Source organism: Loxodonta africana, chromosome 18 (genome assembly GCF_030014295.1).
Source record: "Loxodonta africana isolate mLoxAfr1 chromosome 18, mLoxAfr1.hap2, whole genome shotgun sequence".
NCBI classification, from domain to species: Eukaryota; Metazoa; Chordata; class Mammalia; order Proboscidea; family Elephantidae; genus Loxodonta; species Loxodonta africana.
Genome location: NC_087359.1, coordinates 49,952,539 through 49,974,548, shown reverse-complemented (window position 1 = coordinate 49,974,548; position 22,010 = coordinate 49,952,539). Strand labels below are relative to the sequence as shown.

Sequence of the window (22,010 nt, the reverse complement as noted above, 5' to 3'; positions counted from 1 at the left end):
TATGATTGTACTTTTGCAAATTAAGGTTTACTTTTCCCCTATCACACATTAATTCTGATTTGATCCTTGTTCTAAGCTCAAAAATGTAGCATGATTTCTAAGATGGCTGCTTACCACAATGCATTTTCACTTTCTGGCTATTATGTCCCAAATCCTCTATAGAGAATTCAGGAAATATTTGTCCTATGATACTGACTGGTAACTCCAACTTTTTCAGAAAAAGATCAGCAATATTTAAAGCACTTATATTAATGTTGTCTCTTTTGGTATAGTTGGAGAAGTATTATATTCAAATAATGTTTCAGCTTTTTGTATGAAGATCTTTCTCAAGTGGATTTCATGCTTGCTCATTTCCTAAAACAGAACATATTGAATGCATTTCGATGCAGGACAGGGCCTAGCTTATAATAGGCATGCTGTTGTTATTTGATGAATTGTGTTGAACAACTCATTATGAGCATCTGACATTGTACTGGGCCTTCGATCTTTAAGGTTGTGTTATTTAAATGTCATATTCTTTGCTCGGATGCAAAATAGTACTTGTTATTTTATGTAATTTTTCTTCCTTTCTTTCTTTCGCCATCAAGCCTGACAACTGTATATGAGAAAGAGAGAGAGAAGGAAATCCCTTATATGTACCAGCTGCACATAGCGTTACGTGGGACACCTCATTTAATCCTCACCGCATCCCTATGAAATAGCTGTTGTACAGGTAGTCCCCAACTTATAGCGAATCGCACTTATCACCTCCATTTTCTTTTTGTACATCTTATTATTGGTAATAAGTACGATGTTTCACCGCGTATCTGAAGTTTATATGTAATGTTTCCAACCCCCAAAGAGAAATAAAATTGGATTGATAAAGATACTGATAATAAAAGGCAATAATGAAAACTAAAAAAAAAAAAAATGAGATATTCAAGTTACATCAGAACTGACTTATAACGGAGTCATAACGGAACCCCATTGTAAGTCGGGTACTACCTGTGTCCGTTTTACATATGAGGGAACTGAGATAACATGTTTTCTTACTGGTATCAGTATGCCTGCGTACATCAGCCCTTTCCTTTTACTTTGCTACTTCTAGTCCTGAGGACCAGAAGGCCAGGTAGCCAGATTATGCATAAAATAAAATATGCTCTGATGGGGCTTCCTGATGTGATGGGATGAAGAAGACTGGGAGAGGAATTTCAGGTTGGGGCACACATTCTAAATCTAAACTTGGAAAGGCTAAGTCAGCCTTCTTAACCTTTGGGGGCCACAGACCTAGTGAAATTTATAAATCCTCTCCAGAAAACATGTGCAGATGCCTGGACACACACAACGTTCCTTACGCTTTCAGGGATTTCCAGACTCTTCTGAAATCCGTCGCTGGACTCCAGATTAAGGTCATTCATTTGGCCTCTATGGGTGGGTGTTAGTCACTAATGCTGTTATAACCTAGACAAGTTCCTCAGACCAGAAACTAAAATTGAGGACAGAGGAACCCTAGGGACTGTGGGGAGATTGAAACAGAAAAGGGCTTTAGGGAGGAGTTAGTACATATTTGCCCTTGAATAGAGTGAGATGAGCTTTTAAACAATAGACCCAGTACTGGATGCAAGAGAGACCTTATGTCCTCCAAGGTCACATGGCTATGAAAAGGGCAGGGGGCCAAAACGGAAGAAATCAGGCAAAAGTTTTGTTAGTTTTGCCAGTCCATCAGGGTTAGAATACACTGGCCTGAACTCAGTAAAGTTCTTGCTGCTCTGAGGAGGGAGTTTTAGAATCAGAAACCTGTAAATGAGAAGCATAGCTTTGTTTTCTATAATGATTTTTTTTTTCTTTCTCCTTGGTGTTATGTGAAATTTGCACTAAGGTCAACTAAAGAAAGGGAGTTTTACAAATACTCGAGCCTCTGTAAAGGAAAGAACAGCTGATACAGTGGTGTTGGCAACACTTTGCCTATTACTTAGGTGTCCCTGGATGGCACGAAAGGTTAAGCACAGGACTACTAACCAAAAGGTTGACTGTTTGAACCCCCTCAGAGGCACCTTGGAAGAAAGGCCTGGCAATCTGCTTCCTGAAAGACTGCAGCCATGAAAACCCCATGGAACAGTTCTACTCTGAAACACTGTTTTGGGGTTCCCCTCTCGTTCTTATGAGTAAACCCCCAGGAAAAGGCTTGGCCACAGGTGTGGCCATAGAATCCCTTCCCACCTGGAGACTCTCCTTTCTGATTTCCAACCTTTTGCATCTTGTTTTAGTAAGAAAGGCTCTTTCTTTACACTCATTCCCAGGTATCTTGCTTCACCACCAAGGACCAGTGTGAAACCAGCAGTAGTACCTTACTTTTTTTGGCAAGCATGACTCCTATTTGGAGGACTAGTCACCTGGCTGCTAATTGAACCCTCAGCAATTTCCTGAAAATCTTTGATTATTTTGCATTTAAATTCTTTGAAGCGTCAGTTGTGTTGAGAAATTATGAGGGAAACTCCCAAGTAGACACATTGAAATCTTTAACCAGAGAAGCTGCTTTAACAGGAAACCATAATTTATAATGTATTTTAAAAAGATTTAGAAGCATTAATGTATTTTAAAGTTTTTTCCCAAATCATTGAATGTTGTCTTAAGGAACACACGTTGTTACCTGTAAGTCTCAGACCAATTTTTTGTTCCAAATTGCTATATTCAGCACGTAGCCACTAACTTTGTAGAATGTTTTATAACTTCCCTTCTCATTCCTTTTGAAGGCAGGACTTCTTAATGCCCAGCATGGTTTTACATTATCAATTTGGGACTCAAGAAAGACATGGGATAGAAATAACTTTTCTACTTACCAGTTGTATGACCTTGAGCAAATGCCTGAACTTTTCAAAACCTGTTTCTTATCTGCAAAATGGGGATAAAAGAGAGCAATAAAAAAATATAACCTCTACCTGTGTTTTTGTGTTATTGCAGTTTCGGGGGTATGTAGTGGTGGGCCAGGGAGAGCTGTTTTACTTGAAAATTTTAGGAAAAAAACTTAAGTAAGTTAAAAAATAATACATATTCAAACAAACATATATATTATGGAAGAGAATTTTAAGGTAGCCTCCAGTTTCAAGGAAATTTGAAGCTGCTACCTGGCAAAGTTATGGCTCCCTATCCCCGACCTTTCAGGCAGCCCTAGTCCAAATTTGTGAACCATATTCTTGTGCTTCTAAAACTTCCATTTAATGACAGAGAGGAGCCCTGGTGGCTCAGAGATTAAGAGTTACAGCTGCTAACCAAAAGGTCGGCAGTTCGAATCCACCAACTGCTCCTTGGAAATCCTATGGGGCAGTTCTGCTCTGTTCTGTGGGGTCGCTATGAGTTGGAATAGACTGGATGGGAGGGGTAATAGCAGAGGAATGGTTAAGTACTCGGTTACTAACTAAAATATCAGCAGTTTGAACCCACAAGCAGCTCCACGTGACAAAAGGCCTGGCAATCCGCTTCCAGAAAGATTACAGCATAGGAAACCCTATGGGGCAGTTCTGCTCGGTAATATAGGGTTGCCATGAGTCGAAATCAACTCATTGGCACATAACAACCACAATAGCAGAGGAGGAGCCCTGGTGGTGCAATGGTTAAATGCTTGTCTGCTAACTTAAAGGTTGGGGATAGGGAGCCATAACTTTGCCAGGTAGCAGCTTCAAATTTCCTTGAAACTGGAGGCTACCTTAAAATTCTCTTCCATAATATATATGTTTGTTTGAATATGTATTATTTTTTAACTTACTTAAGTTTTTTTCCTAAAATTTTCAAGTAAAACAGCTCTCCCTGGCCCACCACTACATACCCCCGAAACTGCAATAACACAAAAACACAGGTAGAGGTTATATTTTTTTATTGCTCTCTTTTATCCCCATTTTGCAGATAAGAAACAGGTTTTGAAAAGTTCAGGCATTTGCTCAAGGTCGTACAACTGGTAAGTAGAAAAGTTATTTCTATCCCATGTCTTTCTTGAGTCCCAAATTGATAATGTAAAACCATGCTGGGCATTAAGAAGTCCTGCCTTCAAAAGGAATGAGAAGGGAAGTTATAAAACGTTCTACAAAGTTAGTGGCTATGTGCTATTCATGTGTTTTGTTTCCAAGATAGTTTAGAAGCAATTAATTTTGGAGAGGCATGTGTACTATATGTAACTGTACTTCAGTCACAAGAATGTTAGGTACGTTTTAGCAAAAAAAGGGGACAGCTGATTTTTCCTCAAAATCATTATCCGGTATCGTGTGTGGTTGGTAGAGGGGTCGGGGGGATTGTTTTCCTTTTATGGACAGAAACAGTCTAAGTTGGGAACCTTTGTTGTATTCATAGCAGTTTGATGGTGGAACCTTGGAATATAACCTATTTCATGGGCAATGTGCTAGTCCTGCCCTGAACAACTTGACTGTGAAGAAAATCTGTAAAAACCATAGTCCAAAGGAAAGCCTTTATTCTGGGAACCAGTTTCCTATTTCCTTCTTCCCCTCTGGGTTTCATCCTGAGGATCAATGTGTTCTCTTTCTTAAGAGGAAAAAGAATCAAAAGGGTAGAAAATTGTCTGTAGGTCCTATTTCAGTCTTGATTGTTCTCTCTCTTCTCCAATGCTGCATCATTAGCATCCTCAACCCTTGTATTAGAAATAATAATAAATATTATAATTATTATTACTTTAGAATACTGTATCTATTTTGCAGACCATCGCAGCTAGCCTGAACTGGTATTGGAAGATACAAAATTATGTTGCTTGCATCGTTTGGGAATTTCATGGAATTTGCTTCTATTTGACTGTATTTCCAGATGGAACCATGTGCCTAAGTGTTTGTTTTAGGCCTCCAAGAAGTCATTCGTTTCCAACGATCTGTAGCCAGACTGCTCTCCCTTGGGACTAACTTGTGTGACTAATTTGAGTAAGGAGTGTGATAAACTTTGTTACCACTTAAGAAAGGGCTAAAAATAATTTTTTTTTTTCCTTCCATATTATCTAGCAACACTCTTTGAAGGATAATGGGAAGGAGGTGGTGAAGATTAGAGCTGATTGGAAGGGTTCTGAATACCCAAGTTTCATTTTGAAAGTTTCACACCTTTGAGCCCCAGGGAAGAGTTTTGACTCCAGGCTTTTACAGGTTTCGTTGTAAAATCTGAGCTGCCGAGAACACTTTGTGGCTAATGACTTTCACAGAAATGATTTTACAACTTAAGATGGCCATCAACCAGGCTTCTTGTAGTTCATCGTCCAGATCTAAAAATGATTGTTAATTTCATCTATTATGCTAGTTAAATATTTCTAAGAAGAGTTTCTCCTTAGGTTGCAGTATTCTGATCAGAACACAGGTAAGTGGAGGACTTCCCTAAAAAGGTGGAGCAGACAGACTGGCAGGCTGGGGAGGTCTTACCTCTGACCCCAACTGCCTGAAGGAACTCGTACAAGTCACAACCTCCCTGTCCCATATTTCTTTAACTTTAAAATGAAAGGATTGGGCCAACTCTTTGGTTTTCAGATCTTCCTCCTAATCCCCACCCCTAACAACAGAACCTTTTTTCTTATGAAATTTTCTGCAGTAGCCCATATATAAAACAGGTATAAGTAGAGATGCTTGTTTTAATGGAGGGTAGGGAGAGAATACCTGTCTGGCTCCAGTTCTGGCCCCTGAAACATTTCCCTTCTCTAGTTTATTTGATCTTTCTCTAAGAGCTCTTCCAGCTTTGGCATTCCATAATTCTAAATAACGTGAATTGAGAATTATTAAGATCAGTGGTTTTTTTTTTTTTTACCCCATACTCACATCCAGGAGGAAAAAAATTAAATTGCAGCATGAGAGATTTAAATGAATAGAAGACAATTTTCATGGGTATTAAAAACTAGCAGATCTAAACATATGACTGTTAGAAGTTATGGCGACTCACAACAGAAATGCACTTCCTCTGTCACGGAATGCATGGAGCAAGAGTACAGAGGAACCGGTGATGATATACCTTCAACCCTTAGCCCTCACCTCCCAAACATTCTCATCCAGTACTAGCATATATCTCCTTCATGGGTTTTGTGTGTGTGTGTGTGTGTGTGTATTTTAGGGGAAGGTTTGCAGAACAAATTAGTTTCTCATTAAACAGTCAATACACATATTGTTTTGTGACATTGGTCACCAACCCCATGACATGTCAATGCTCTCCCCTTCTTGACCCTGGGCTCCATTTGTCCAGCTTTGCTGTCCCCTCCTGCCTTCTCGTCCTTGCCCCTGGGCTGGTGTGCACATTTAGTCTTGACTATGGTTGAGCTATGTTTTATTGTTTGTTTTATGGGCCTGTCTAGTCTTTGGCTGAAGGGTGAACCTCAGGAGTGACTTCAGTACTGAGTTAAAAAGGTATCAAGGGGCCATACTCTCTGGGTTTCTCTAGTCTCTGTCAGACCGGTAAGTCTGGTCTTTTTTGTGAGTTTGAATTTTGTTCTACGTTTTCTCCAGCCCTGTCTAGGATCCTCTATTGTGATCCCTGACAGAGCAGTCGGTGGTAATAGCTGGGTACCATCTAGTTGTGCTGGACTCTGGTGGAGGCTGTAGTAGTTGTGGCCCATTAGTCCTTTGGACTAATCTTTCCCTTGTGTCTTTGGATTTCTTTATCCTCCCTTGCTCCAGACTGAATGGGACCAGTAGACTATATCTTAGATGGCCGCTCACAAGCTTTTAAGATCCTAGACACTACTCACCAAACTAGAATGTAGAACAAGACCATGGTCCCCAGCCCTCACTCTGGTATTTGGTCCCTCAGGGAGTTTGGATGTGTCTATGAAGCTTCTATGACTTGGTCAAGTTGTGCTGACTCCCTTAATGTTGTATACTGCCTTGCCAGAGTTACCACTTAGTGTTTTTCCTTCCCTTCCCTCCCTTATAACCAACAAAGATTGTTTCTTTCTGTGTGTAAACCTTTTCATGAATTTTTGTAACAGTGGTCTCATACAGTGTTTGTTCTTTTGTGATTGGCTTATTACATTCAGCATAATGCCTTCCAGATTCATCTATGTTGTGAGAGGTTTTGCAGATTCATCATTGTTCTTTATTGTTGCATAGTATTCCATTGTGTGTATGTACTGTGCTTTTTTAATTTATTGAGGTAAAATTGTATATGACAAAGCATTTGCCAGTTCAGTAATTTTTATATATACAATTCAGTGACATTGATTATGGTTATCGTTACCACTGTCCTTTTCCAAATCATTCCACTACAATTAAAACAAAACTCAGTGCCTCCTAAGCAATGACTCCCCCTTTTTCCCTCCCTCCCACTTCTGGTATGCACTGATAAGCTTTGGTCACTATATATTTGCCTATTTCATGTAAGTGGGATGATACAATATTCGTCCCTTTGTGACTGACTTATTTCACTTAGCATAATGTTTTCAAGGTTCATCCATGTTGTAGTATATGTCAGGACTTCATTTCTCTTTATGGCTGAGTAATGTTCCATTGTATGTATGTACCCCATTTTATCTATGGATATTTAGGTTGTTTCCAACTTTTGGCTATTGGTAGACAGGTCCCTCTTTTTTCTTCTCCTCTTTCAAATTCTAGATTACCGTACCACTGCGGAGCAGTTTGGGAGCCCTGGTGGTGCAGTGGTTTAAGCACTTGGCTGCTAACTAAAAGGTCAGTAGTTCAAACCCACCAGTCACTCCACAGGAGGAAGATGTGGCAATCTACTTCCTTAAAGATTATAGCTTTGGAAATCCTATGGGACAGTTCTACTCTGTCCTACAGGGTCACTATGAGTTGGACTCGATGACAGTGGGTTGGTTTTTTTGTTTTTTGTTTTTGGCTGAGCAGTTTGGAGTTTTGGCCTAGAATGGCTTTTCTTAATTCCCCACGTCTCTGTCTCTGATGGGAGCCAGGTCTGAAGTGCTCTGCTATCCACCTGTCATGTCAGCTAAGACCTTGCAGATTCAATACTAAACTGTTGTGTAGGATTAAATTTTAGCCTTTCAGGAAATATTTCAATAAGTGTTCCTTTGCTGTTGTTAAATGCAAAATAAACAGATCTCCTTCCCAGGAAGAGGAGTTTCCTTCTCCTCTGGTGGGCTTCCCTCTCGCAATGCAGGAGCTCCTGGGACCAGATTTACACTTGCAATTCCAGACCAGCTTAGACCTCCCACTTCAGTCTCACACTTGCAACATATCACTACCTACATCGTCCTGGCGTTTCCTGATTCCTGGCCTTTCCCACCAGCAGCTTTTCTTCTGATTGTGAGAGGTGTACCTCTGAGTTTAGATTTCTCCAAAAGAATATTAATAGCAAGTACTGTTCAGCACTGTCTCTCAGCCAGGCACTGTCTTAAGCACTTTGACGGTGTTAACTTATTTGCACTCTTTGAGAATGCCAGGCCAGGGCAGAGGTGACAGGAAAGGAAAGAGATTCCAGAACCTGCCTTGGCCAGTGATAGCCAAATGTCTTGCAGGTAGGCAGGCTGGGAAGATCCCAAATGAGTGCCTGTCAATTAAAACATACTGTTTTAAAACTTTAGATTTTTTGGCAAACCAATGAGCCACTCGAGTTGCATATGTATGAATTACGATTGTTTGACAGGTAGAATTATTATTATTCTATTATGTTAAAAATTATTAACAAGGGTTTAATTTCATTCCAAACAGATTGTGTCAAGGCAACTGTGCACTGCAGAAGTATAGTGAAATATGAGATTCTTGAGTCTTTGGTAGATGCTGAGCTAGAGACCCCGGTTAGTTCTACCCCTTATTCTAAACAGCCACAGCCATGAAACTTTCTTGACCTTTTCACCTTTAAACTTTGTCTGAACTTGGAAAGGAGACATTTGAATTGTAAAAAAAAAAAGGGAGAGAGAGAGAGAGAAAGAAGGACAAGGGGGAAAAAAGGTTGGGGGAGGCTGTGGAAGAGATGTGGAGACTGGGGGGAAAGGACTGATTACATGTTAGCGTAACAGTAATACTAGGAAAATAATCCTCTTCTTGTGTATGAGTTTCTGCTACTGGGAGCCACAGGGCAATCAGCTCACATGACATACCCAGAGGCTAATGCTGGACTGTGCTGTTTTTGAACGTATTCAAACAAAGGCTGATTATCCAAACAAGAATTTGGACTGCAGCAGTCAGACCAGTTAAATTATAGTTAGTAAAACTTGGCGCCTTCTGAGCTTGCGATGTTACAATTGCAGCTGAATCTTCGTTTGTCAGGCAACCTCACCAAACAATAAAACCAGAGATTTTTATCTCCCCAGGACTCAGCTTAACTCCTGGTAAGGAACTGTGCAAAGAGAAAAGTGCCAACTATCCCAGCTCAGGCTCCTGGCAGCTCCTGTCTCCCATCCTGCCAGAGTTAATGAGGCAGTGGCATTGTCATGGTGTTCTGTAGGAAAGTGGAAGGGTCAGGATGAGTTGCTCATTTTTTTTTTTAATCGTATTATGGAGATAATCATTGTTAGTCATTCCTTTAACCAACATTTATTGAGTGCTGCTATGGACAGAGCCCTTGCTAGATGCTCTGTGTACAAATGGCTATAATATGTGGTACAAAATAATCAGTTGCAAAAAGGTTACAAACTATTATGAGTAATTTAGTGGAGGAGCATAGGGAAGATTTCAAAAAGGCTTTTTGGAGAAGGGAGCATTTGAGCTGACTTTGAAGGAGGTGGCTGACTATAAAGCCACTTTAAAGGCAGCTCTAAAGGTGATTCTGTACAGAGGGATGAGCACAAAGGAAAAGAGGAAGGTAGGTTGGATGGTGGATGCAAAGGAAAGTAGCAAGCGAAAAGGCTAAAAAAGTAGATTGAGAATTACGTGTCGCGGATTTAGAATGCCAGGCCTAAGAGCGTAGGCTTTATTTGGGAAAGCAAGAAGAAGCCATGCAGGTTCTCTTTCTTTTTTATGCAGCTGTCTTTACATATGTTAACAAATAATGAAAGTTTATCATGTGCCAGAACATTGAATCCTCTTTAAATTCTCTAAGGAAACTGAGACTGAGAGAAACTAAGTTTTTAGCCCAAGGTCACATAGCCTGTAAGGGGCAGAGTCAAGATTCAAACTCAGGCTGACTACAGCCTCAGCTCTTAACTACTTTTCTACACAGATCCTTATAAATTTGCTGACTTTTTGTTCTTATAATGCAGAATGTATTTGGCCTATTTTTAGATGGAGACAAGAAGCTTAACTCTAGCGGATCACTACTATTCCTTAACTGGATGGTTATAGTGAAGACAATTACTTGAGTTAAATGATCTTCATATTGGAGAAAGTAATTATAATGATCACCACTCTAAGTTGGTTTAGATGTGTGGGTTGCAATAAGTTTGTGTGAACAACAGTATTTCTTCTTGACCAATTCTGCCATAACAAGACAATCTGCTCTCCTACTTCTCATAGTGATGTTATGGTAGTAGAGAGCTGACCTTAGCAGTTAAGGTCTTACACCTTTATGGTGTTGCCTTTTCTGAAAAACACATTCGATACCGTTGGTATAATATAGCTCTCCATTTCTCAGCTTCCACAGGACATCTTCACCATATTCTTATCCTCTGCTGACCTTGCCACTGTCTTGTTTTCTTTCCTGTCCTCTTTGATATACTCTGTTATTGTAAGCCCGGCTTGTGGCTTCTGGGAGGGGTGATTGGCAGGGTCATTCAGACATGAGCACTGAGACGTGTGTCCCAGAGGTGGAAGCCAGATTTCTTCTCAGTACCCTGAGGCCAACTTCTGTGATAGCTTCATGGCTAGAAATAGCAAAAATCGAAATGGACATTGCAGACAGCCCAGACAAGCATATAAGAAGTCCAAATGCTTGGATACTTAAGATTTTTTTATTAGCTGACATTTGTAACAGTAGAAGCAACGTGACGTGCTTTTGTGCCAGACCTTCCTATGTACAGAATATAGGTTGGGGTTTACCCTTCTTAGGGGAAGATCAATGCTGATGAGCTATTTACGGAGCTCATTTTTGAAACAGAAAGCAAAAGTGAATAAGATAGCAGGTTCCACAGTGTATATAATGTGAGTTAATTTGCACCAACATCTTACCTGTTGCGTGGGTTAAACCAAATTCTCTGCATGTTGAAGTTGGAGAGCAGATCTTAGCTTGGGTGACAGCACCATCAAGGATAGTTAGATACCCAAGAGGAAAGCCTGGGTTTGAAATAGTGACTGTAGCTGTACAGATTCTCAGTTCATTTGGGGATTTAATTTGCAAGGCCTTTAACAGATAACTCTGAAACCTTTGAGGAGACTGTTGAAATTTTAGAGAGAAGCTTTCTATAACTCATAGTGCTTTTGCAAATTAGGATGGCCCAGTGGTGAGCAGTTCTTCTTTTCTAACATTAATCATTTGTATTTTATATTAAGATTAATATAAAAAGGAAACTTCATTTACTCTGGGTGATCATGTTTCAATGTGTTAATGTTTTAGGAGTAATAGGATAACACGGAACTGTTAAGATCTTGATCATGCTAAAAGTATTAAACTTGGCTTTTGGAGATTAGGTTTTTCCTACTTAAAATTAAGAACTTAAAGATTTTAATCAAGATAATCCTAAATTGTCTTAAGGTGCAACTTATTCTGGAGGTGATAACACTTGGAATAGTAAAGACCAAAGGAGAAATTGTGAGTTAATGTTTACTCTTTTATTACTATTTTAATCAAATGGCTTTACAACCTGACCTTTTAAATGTGAATTTATTTTTAAAAGAATACCCAGGTATGTGAAGACATAACTGTTGTATTGGAAGTTCACAGCCCTGAAAGTCTTTACTTGAATTTTTAGTATGTGTGTAATAAAAATATTTTGATGGGAGTTTTCTCTGAAAGCTGTAACATTTTTCCTGGTGACAGGTATTGTGATGTAGGTAAAAACATCTTTAAAAAAAGCATCCACTGTGTGGATCATGACAAATTATGGATAACATTGCAAAGAATGGGAATTCTAGAACACATAAATGTGTTCATGTGGAACCTACACATAGACCAAGAGGCAGTTGTTCGAACAGACCAAGGGGATACTGTGTGGTTTAAAATCAGAAAAGGTGTGAGTCAGGGTTGTATCCTTTCACCATACTTATTCAGTCTGTATGTGGAGCAGATAATCTGAGAAGCTGGACTATTTGAAGAAGAATGCAGCATCAAGATTGGAGGAAGACACATTAACAACCTGCAATGTGCAGATGATACAACCTTGATGGCTGAAAGTGAAGAAGACTTGAAGCACTTAACTGATAAAGATCAAAGACTACAACTTTCAGTATGGTTTACACCTCAACATAAAGAAAACAAAAATCCCCACAACTGGACCAATAAACAACATCATGCTAAACGGGGAAAAGGTTAAAGTTGTCAAGGATTTTGTTTTACTTGGATCTGCAATCAATGCCAATGGAAGCAGCAGTCAAGAAATCAAACCATGTATTGCACTGGGCAAATCTGCTGCAAAAGACCTCTTTTAAAGTGTTAAAAAGCAGAGATGTCATCTTGAGGACTAAGGTGTGCCTGACCTAAGCCATATTTCAATCTCCTCATTTGCATGAAAAAGCTGGACAATGAATAAGGAAGACCAAAGAAGAATTAATACCTTTGAATTATGGTATTGGTGAGAATATTGAATAGACCATGGACTGCCAGAAGAATGAACAAATCTGTCTTGGAAGAAGTACAGCTAGAATGCTCCTTAGAGGCACGTATGGTGAGACTTTGTCTCATGGACTTTGAACATGTTAACAGAAAGAGCCAGTCCCTGGGGAAGGACATCATGCTTGGTAAAGTAGAGGGTAAGCAAAAAAGAGGAAGACCGTCAATAAAATGGGCTGACACAGTGGCTACAACAACGGGCTCAAATAATAGCAACGATTGTGGGAATGGGGGAGGACCTGGCAGTGTTTTGTTCTGTTGTATATAGGGTCGCTATAAGTCGGAGCTGACTCAACGGCTCCTGACAACAAAAAGATAACAAAAAGCATCTTATGCAAGGATCCCTGGTGGTGCAACAGTTAAGTGCTCAACTACTAACCAAAAGGTTGGCAGTTGAATACCACCTAGCAGTTCTAAAGGAAAAAGATCTGGCCGTCTACTTCTGTAAAAACTACAGTCAAGAAAACCCTATGGGGCAGTTCTACTCTGTCAGATGGGGTTGCCATGAGTCGAAAGTCAACCTGATGGCATCTCACAACAACAAAAGCGTCTTGCGGATGTTTGGGAACTGTAACCATGGCACTAATAATGATAATAACCGCAGCCTGCGTTTATCGAATACCTGCTGTGATCGGCACTCCTGCAGGAATTTATGTTTTATTTCTTATCCTCACAACAACCCTCTCAGGCAGGATATAATTTTTATTACACAGATTAAAAAAAAGAAAAACTGAGCCTAAGAGAAGGTAAGTGATAGGGACAAGCTTTAAAACCCAGGTTCCTCTAAGTCCAAAATCCATAGTCTTTCTGTTATATCACAGTGTTAAGAATGAACAAGTTGTAGCCGATGCTCTTAGGGTCAGCACATAGACCCTAAGAACTTCAAAACAGACCTTGTCTTAATCTTATTCAGTAGACTATTTATTTACTTAGGTCGGTAATGTGACTAAAGGGCCCATTTCTTTTCAGTTGATCTCGAGCACACTGAAGTATATCTTAACCCAAATCTTCCCTTAAAAAAGAAACATTCTTAAAAGGTACCTAAGGTTGTTATTCTCGAAATGATTTTGAAGAAATCAAGGGAAAAAAATAGGTTAGACATTGGATTCGATTTGAGTGCACTACTCTTAGTTGGGAATTTTGCTTTTCTTGGGCATGGGAGGATTCTTGCCATGCGACATCTTCTGCACCCTCACCCTCAATTCTCACTCCCTGTCCCACACCCTCGAAAGAATCCAACCCTTAAATACCATTCACTTAGGCTTTCTTTTGGGGACCCTCAGTAGAGTAGATATACTGATAGATAGATTTAACATTAGAGGTTTGACTATTTGAAAGTGATTCCAACACATCCCATGAGAAATTTGCTATTACTACTTATTTGTGAGGTTTGTGTGTGGGAGCAAGTGACAAAGCCTACATCTCCCTTTGGTTCTGTTGGTCTCTACTTACTTACTCAGTAAGTCTCATGCTGTGATTTAAAACACACATACAGTAAGAACAATAGCAAACTGTTTATTCTAATGATGAAAGAGAAAGTAAATAAGACTAATAAAGTAATAGTTCTGAGGTAAAACCTGATCAGAAGTTGTACTTAACTTTTTTTTCACTACTAACCTTTAACCACCAGTTGCTGTTGAGTTGACTTTGACTAATGGCAACCCCGTGTGTGTCAGACTAGAACTGTGCTCCAGGGGGTTTTGTCTTAGTCACCTAGTGCTGCTATAACAGAAATACCACAAGTGGATGGCTTTAACAAAGAGAACTTTATTCTCTCACAGTCCCGTAGGCTAGAAGTCCGAATTCAGGGCACCAGCTCCAGGGGAAGGCTTTCTTTCTCTGTTGTCTCTGGAGGAAGGTCCTTGTCATCAGTCTTCCCTTGGTCTGGGAGCATCTCAGCGCAGGAATCTCAGGTCCAAAGGATGCATTCTGCTCCCGGCACTGCTTTCTTGGCCATATGAGGTCCCCGTTGTCTCTGTGCTCACTTCTCTCTTTTATATCTCTCTTTTTATATTGGCTTAAGACACTATCTAGTCTTGTAGATCTCATCAATATAATTGTGATTAATCCATCTTATCACATCCTAGTGATAGGATTTACAGCACATAGGGAAATCACATCAGATGACAAAATGGTAGACAATTATACAATACTAGGAATCATGACCTAGCCAAGGTGACAGATATTTTGGGGGGACATAATTCAGCCCATGACAGTTTTCAATGGCTTTTTTTTTTTTCCACAAGTTGATCACCAGGCCTCTCTTCTGAGGCACATCTGAGTGGACTTGTACAGCCAACCCTTCAGTTAGCAGCCAAGCACGTTAACCATTAGCACCACCTAGGGACTCCTAAAAAAAAAAAAAAAAAACAGATATAGTAGATGTTAAAAAAAAGTTTGTTGAGTAAATCCTTAATTTCTCTAAGAATGTCACCTAGTGCTTCATGGTAATGGTATAAGTTGTCATTGTTTTTATTAATGGGGGATGGTTTCCCAGTGATAAGTATAACCAGAACCAGAAATGACTCTTGTTATCCAAGAGAAAGAAGCCAAGGACATGAGAAAGACAGTGTAAATATCAGGATCTGACCCAAAAGAGACCTTTAGATATGTCCTGGTTAGCCCTTTGACAAATCACTGTGCCGTAAAGCAGATAAAGACATTTATAGTGGTGTTTTCGTAACTTTCAGGTCTATTTAAGCCCCAGTCCATATCTGGTTAATGTTGCCAGGGCAAGACTCCAACCTTCCTCTCTTCATATTAGACACTTTAGACATGACAAGAGCTTCCTCATCAATTAGACTGTGATGCCTAGAACCTTCCTCCAGTTAAAAGGACATCACTGAATACAAATTATTGCAAAGAGCTGTGGCAAAGTCAATAGTTACAATCACCTGAACTGCAAAGAGCATGGAATTCAGGGAGCTAAAGGGAAAATTTATGTTTGAAGCCTCTCTTTTCCCAGTCAGCCTGCGTTTTGCTTAGATAGGCTTATCCCAATTTTCCTGATCTAATGTTGAGTTGAAGGACTAATGTTAATCATAATTCTCTAAAAATTATTCTTCCCTTCTTGCCTTCACAAATTAACCCCAGTTTCTTCCAAACAGATTCGTGATAACTTCATTTATAACCTCATATCTTCCTTGAATTATTTATATTATAACTCTATTACACTGCTGGGTGAATAAGAAAATATTTTCCATGGAAGACCACCAGGAATGGAGTGCCAGACCCAAATTCAGAAATCCGTGAAAACTACTGTTGATTCATTTAGTTATATTGAGTAGGACTTTCCACAAGTGCATCTCAAGAAAATATAGAGACAATTTAAGAAGACTTAGAAGTGACTGATGTTTGGTTAAATCGAGAATACCCGTATGTACTATTACCTGATCTTCAGGGCCTTCATTCATTTGCTAAATTTGAGTTAGAGAACTATTTGCAGTTTGTTATTCAACAAGTTAACTGTAGCCTGTGACTAGACTCATGCCGTTCCTCTGCAAAGGAGTGAATAAAGTATTTCTTTAGTTGTTTTCTTGTACCTTTCCATTCTCCTTTTCTGTCCCCCTTTTGCCTCCTCTTAGTCCTTTGTCCAATTTCCTCTGGGCCCTGAAAATTGCCTGTTAATTCCCAACTATCTTAGAAGTAGTAGTAGTAGTTGAGGTAGTAGTGGTGGTGGTGGTAGTGATAGCTGTTGTTGTTAGCTGCCAGTAAGTAGTAGTAGTCCAAAAAAGTCATTGCCATCGACTCGATTCCAATTCATAGCAACCCTGTAGTACCTGCTGCCATTTATTGAGGACTTGCAGTTGGCTGAACACTTTACAGATGTAATCTTTTTAATTCCTCGCAAATGCTGTACAATACAGTTTGTTTTCCCATCTTTAAAGAAGAGGAAACTAATGCTCAGAAAGGTTAAATAGTTGGCTCAAGACTCACAGCTAGGAAATACCTAAGCCTGAGTTCAAACCCAGGTTTGCTGGGCTCCCAAAACGATGCTTTTTGCGCTATGCCTGTCTTCCTTGATACTGTGGTGTTTACTGTATTGTTTAACCTCTCTTTCCAGAAGCATTTGTGTTTTGATAAGTAAATCTAAACCCGAAAAGCTGTGCTGCTGGAGATTAGCTAAATTTTTCTGGTAAACATAGCCCCAGAGTGTAGGAAATAGAGTTCATCTCACCTAAGTTCTTTTATATAGTCCCATTCCCAGCCTAAAACATACATCTTGTAGGAAGTGATAACTAAAGACTTGTTGGAAAATAACTTCTATTTTATATAGCTGAGGGATGAGGCAGTTTTGATATAGTGACTGGAAGTTATTTAAAAAAAAAAAAAAGTATGTGTCACAAAAGAATAGCAGTAGGTAAAATTCAGAAGATTATTTTACTTCAGTGGTAAAATTGCCTAATGCTCAGACTTCATTTAGTCTCTGTTTTACAAAACGGAACATACAGGTAGGGAGAATTGTTTTTAAGATGTAACTGTAATTACATAGTAGCTTGTGATTTCACTGTTCATCTTTCTAAATGCAGCATAATAGGCAATGTAATTTTAGACAGTATTTAAGTAAATATTGATGACTACAAAATTAACTTATTTTAAAAAGTGAAATTGTTCCCAAATGACCTGGCATCTCTGGTAGAAAATTTTATATGTAGAAATCAAAGTTGTAGAAGTACTTCTCTGCTGGATATTCAGCGGGTTTAGATGGCAGGTTTTAACATAACTATGAGATATTTGGCTATCATAAAAGCAATTCCTGAAAGAACTCCTAAATTTAGTACTTCTTTTTCATGGTTGTGAAGGTCTCATTGGAAAAAAAAAAAAACAGGAGATCGTTAGGTGCCTTATTACTGCCTAACGCAGAGTCATGAGGGCTATGGGACTGATGGGGCAGCTCTGAATTTAGGGTCTAGGGGCCAGTTCTTTGTGGGCTCAGCATAATGGGAAAGCTGGAAGGCCTCCACCTCTGACGTGTGAAAAAACCAGAGTCCTGATGGTTCAGGTGACCCACCCAAGTACCATACTAATTGAGAGACAGCACTGAGATTTACAACATTGGTCTCCCAACACCCAGATTTGGCCTCCCTCTCACCCTGGCCAGGGATTACTTTTTGTCCTAGGAAAGTACCACACCTGACACAATCCCAGAATTGATCTGCCTAAGGTGGCGTTCTGGAGATGGTTGAGTCATGATTAGATTTAAAATAGGTTGAAGGTGGTCTCCTGGGTTTCTTTGTATACTTCCAAGATTATCCAGGGGTGTTGTAGGAGACCTCATGGTCAGTAGACTGGGGATAGCATATCCAGTAACATTTTGGACACGGCCCACGAGTATCACCTCTTTGGAACCTGTGTATCTGAATTATGCCAGTTTCTGCCGGTTATCTCTCTTCCTTGTTAAAAGAATTTCCTTTTCTTTTTTAAATGTAAGCCATGCTTTCATTTTAATACAGTATCAACCATTCAGCCTTGACATGATTTAAAATGGCTAGTTTTGCTTTTGACTGTGTGTGTGTGAAATAACCTAATTGACAAGCAATCATAAAGTTCTCTTTATGCCCTGGTGTTATCCCATCATTCAGAGACCCATTTTGGTTAATTTGTTTTTTCATATAGTTTCTGCTGGGAAAAATGCTTTGCTTTGATGCTGAAATTAACTTGATTGAAATGTCTTAGACTTTGTCATTTTCCAGTGGCTGAAAGGTTATTTCCCAAGTGTTTAATTTTTTAAGTACAGTGTATTTTAACTGCTACTGTCTAACATTCATCACTTCATGAAAAATTATCACAACTGCATACACTGAACATATTTTTATTTATACCCCAGTTCCCACTCAGTGTAAAGTTATTTAACTTTGAAGATATCATGCAAATTTGATAACGATCAGGTTTTTTAAACTTGTACCACCTATTGATTTGCTAAATATAATTTTCACATTTTCTTTAGAGTATTCGATAATGTATCTTTCAGAAAGAAACACTTAAAGACTAATGTAATGTACAGGAACTGTTCAATCAGAAATAATGAGTGGAGAGGTCACTTGTCAAGCACATACTGTTTGATATACTTATATTTAAGGGTTTCCAGTCTTTGAGGTAAAAAGTTCTTCCATAAAAATGTGGATTGCATTCGGCTTCTGAATTCTGTACATGTCACGATTTTTGCTCCTGTGCTAAAGATAGAAAGTAAAATAAAATGTTCTTTGTCCATTTAGTTATCCTTGACTCCATGAAATTCTCCAAAGTAATTACTGGTTACCACAATACCACCTACTAGCAAGAGCAGCATTGACCGTGTGCCAGCTGCCTTATTGCTGACCACAGCTGCTCTCCTACTTGAGCAGATGTTTCTCCTTTGCCTTGCCAGTGTAATTGTATTGAGCAGTTTTGCAAATATAGAGCAGCATACTCTACCTGATGAGTGACTGGAGACCTTAGCCATGTTGTGCAATAAAGGGTAGATTTCTCCCATCTACCGTGAGGTACCCTGCCTCCTGGGTTCCATGCGTCTTTCCTCGCGGGCCTCAGGATTTGTAAACTGTAGTACTCTTGCGTTTGCTTCCCTACCCATCCATGTAATTTTCCCAAAGAAAATAATGTTGGAGGAACAACCACACTTGTGGCTGCAACTTGCTGCTTTAAAAGGCCATCACATTGAAACTTTGCATTTACCAGTTGTGGGTTTGCAAAAAGGAGTTAGGGTACTTTGTTGGGATGCTTTTCTGAATTTTTCCACATCTCATTGGTTTGGATATTGACTTGGAAAGCTCTTTTGAATAAGTTCTTTTGGAGAGCTTTCTGCTTTTATGAGGACTTCTTGAATCTCTTCCTCATCAAAATAGCCAAGGGAACGTCTTCTGATCCTATTTCTTTGTATCCATCTTGGATGGTGCCCTTTTTGATTCCTTCTGAAGACTGAAGCACTTACAGGCCTATTTTTGCTACTGTGTTGGACTGGATGATTTTACTCAATTTCTCTCTGTTTTCCTTGTCCTTGGGGAAAGGAGTAGATTTGTGGCTGATACTACTTTTTTTTTTAAAAAAATGGAAATTTATGGGAACACACTTAGAATGATTACCATCTATTTCCCAGGACCTTTCAAAGAAAATAGCTCATAAACATACTGGCAATTGAGGTTCTAAGCCCCAGCCTGGCATGAATTCCCACAGAGGCTAAGACCTAGGGTGGTAGAATGTAAGACTAGAGGGCAAAGGCCATGTGGTGAGAACTTGACTGGTTTTTGCGTCCTTAGCAGGGAAGAAGTAGCAGTGACCTGAGTCCATGAATGGTCATTTGAAGAGTATGTCATTGTGGGTGTTTATCCAGTCGGCTTTGTGGCAGATGACCAATCCTGATAGCCTGGTTCTAATGCTCCTAACATATATGATACCACTAATTCACTGAATATTCTATTTAGTTCATATTGGTCTCCACGACTTTTTTTTTTTAAACAATATTATTTGTAGTACCCTTGTAATTTTACAAGTATAATATATATAGATTGAAAGAATACAGAATAGTGTAAAGAGAAAAGTAGAAATCATCCATCATCCTTTTACACAGAGGTGGCTGTGGTTATCAATATTAAAAGTTTGCTGTATTTCTTTCTAGATCTTCTATTTCTGTGTTTACTTAGTAATTTCAACTAAAAGTAGAACAGGAATTACTTTTTTACAGCCTGTAGAGTCCAGGGTACTGATATTAAACTGATTGAAAGGGCATAAACTCCTTTTGCAATTACAATAATTAATAAGTAGATACAGGCAAAATGTAGTTGGTATATAAGGTACATAGGACAAGATGAGTGACTACCTAAAATCTACAGGTTAACAAGTTTGAAGCAGTATATTCACCTGGAGTAGTTTAAAGTAGTGTACTCTCAAATACTTGTAACTTAAGACTTTCTTCTTCTTTGATCTTAAAGAGAGGACCTTGTGTGTGTGCATACACATATATATGTATATATATACATATATATACATGTGTGTATACACATATATGTATTTGTGTATATGTATATAAATGTTTATATGTATATAAATATATATGTATTCTATGTATTTATATACATATAAACATTTATATACATATACATAAATACACATATATGTGTATATATGTTCCCTACTACCTCTACTGGGTTTTTTTTTTTTTTTTTTTTTACTACCTCTACTATCCTGCAAAAATTAAAAATTTTGTTTTTAAAATAAGGGCCTTGAAAACAATATCAGCACTGCTAGACTGGGTATTTGGCACAGGCCTGTGCCTTTTTTTGATGTTCCCAAAGCAAAGCACTCCTTAAACTAGGATGAGAAAAGTTAACGTTAATCCTCCAAAGGCTTATTGGCTAGCACAAAAGGTCATGCAACACACTCAAACACTGTATTGCTGAAACCTTAAGGAGAGAGATCTCAGCAGCAGAGATAGACTCTTATACTCCAACAGAATTATGTCCTTGGCTAAAGAAACAGTTTGTTGTAGAAGCCCAAATAAATGTAAAAGCTATGGGATCTAAGGGCTTTCCTGTACCTGGTCTAGGGGAAAACTTTTTCCCTGTTGTTTCAGGAACCTCGTAAGAGAATTCTAGTTCTTTAGAAGGGGCTGTGAAATGGTGGTAGTAGGAATTATTGCCAAGGGTGTTTAACTACCTGCTTCTGCCTTATGTGTATAACTACCACACCTTAATCTGTGATCTGTCAAAAGGGTGAAAGACTTGCTGTATCTAGCTAATAGACCTGTGGAATATGAAAATGAATGTGATGGTCCAATTTTTTTAAGCTTTCTTTTGAGCTGATTTCTCAGGGTGTTCAAATATTACCAAAGATGAAAAACCATAGATTGAAGGAAGCAGGCTTGAAGGGGATCAAAAAACAAGGTACTGAATAACAGCAGCCATTGTAGAACTAGAAAAGGTTATGAAATTGCCTTCCTTCTCTCTAAAGAAGGTCTAAGACGCAAGAGCCTTTCTCCTTGGTTTGTTCAGTGGAAATTTCAGGAAAGTTCATACACTGGGGCCCAGTAGAGAGCTTTGCCTCATGATTGTCTGTAGGCAGTTTGACACACATAAGATCTCAGTGTTCCTAGTTCACTTATCCTCCTGAGGACATATATGAAGTAAAAGGTTATTAAAGGGAAGATAGGAAAGAAAACCTAGATTAAAATATAGGTTCTGATAATTTTAAAGATAAAAAAGAGAGTTACAAACAACTACTCCTTGACACAGTATGAAATCTGACATATTGTGAAAATAAGAATTCTAAATATATTGTGTGGGTTTGGATGGAGGGAGAACTCAGAGGGGGACTTCTTTTTCATGAAAAGTTGCTTTAGAAACTAAGGTTATAACTGAGCACAGCTCTGTACTGTATCAAGCCATAATATCCAGTGAGTC

The 22,010-nt window shown here is 38.9% G+C and overlaps 1 protein-coding gene across 18 annotated transcripts in view; it reads left to right on the top strand.

The window, feature by feature from the left end:
- Positions 1-22,010, top strand: part of BCAS3 (BCAS3 microtubule associated cell migration factor) — a 623,309-nt gene that overhangs the window by 475,686 nt on the left and 125,613 nt on the right. For 10 of the 18 annotated variants that reach the window (XM_064271347.1, XM_064271344.1, XM_064271335.1 and 7 more), the window contains one exon: positions 11,545-11,601. The exons of 6 other annotated variants lie outside the window; for them this stretch is intronic. In XM_064271347.1, the coding sequence (XP_064127417.1) occupies positions 11,545-11,601 (57 nt within the window). Of the gene's footprint in view, positions 1-7,553; positions 8,830-11,544; positions 11,602-12,076; positions 20,591-22,010 lie in introns of those variants that run through there. 2 more of the 18 variants (XM_064271343.1, XM_064271345.1) reach the window with 2 other exon arrangements.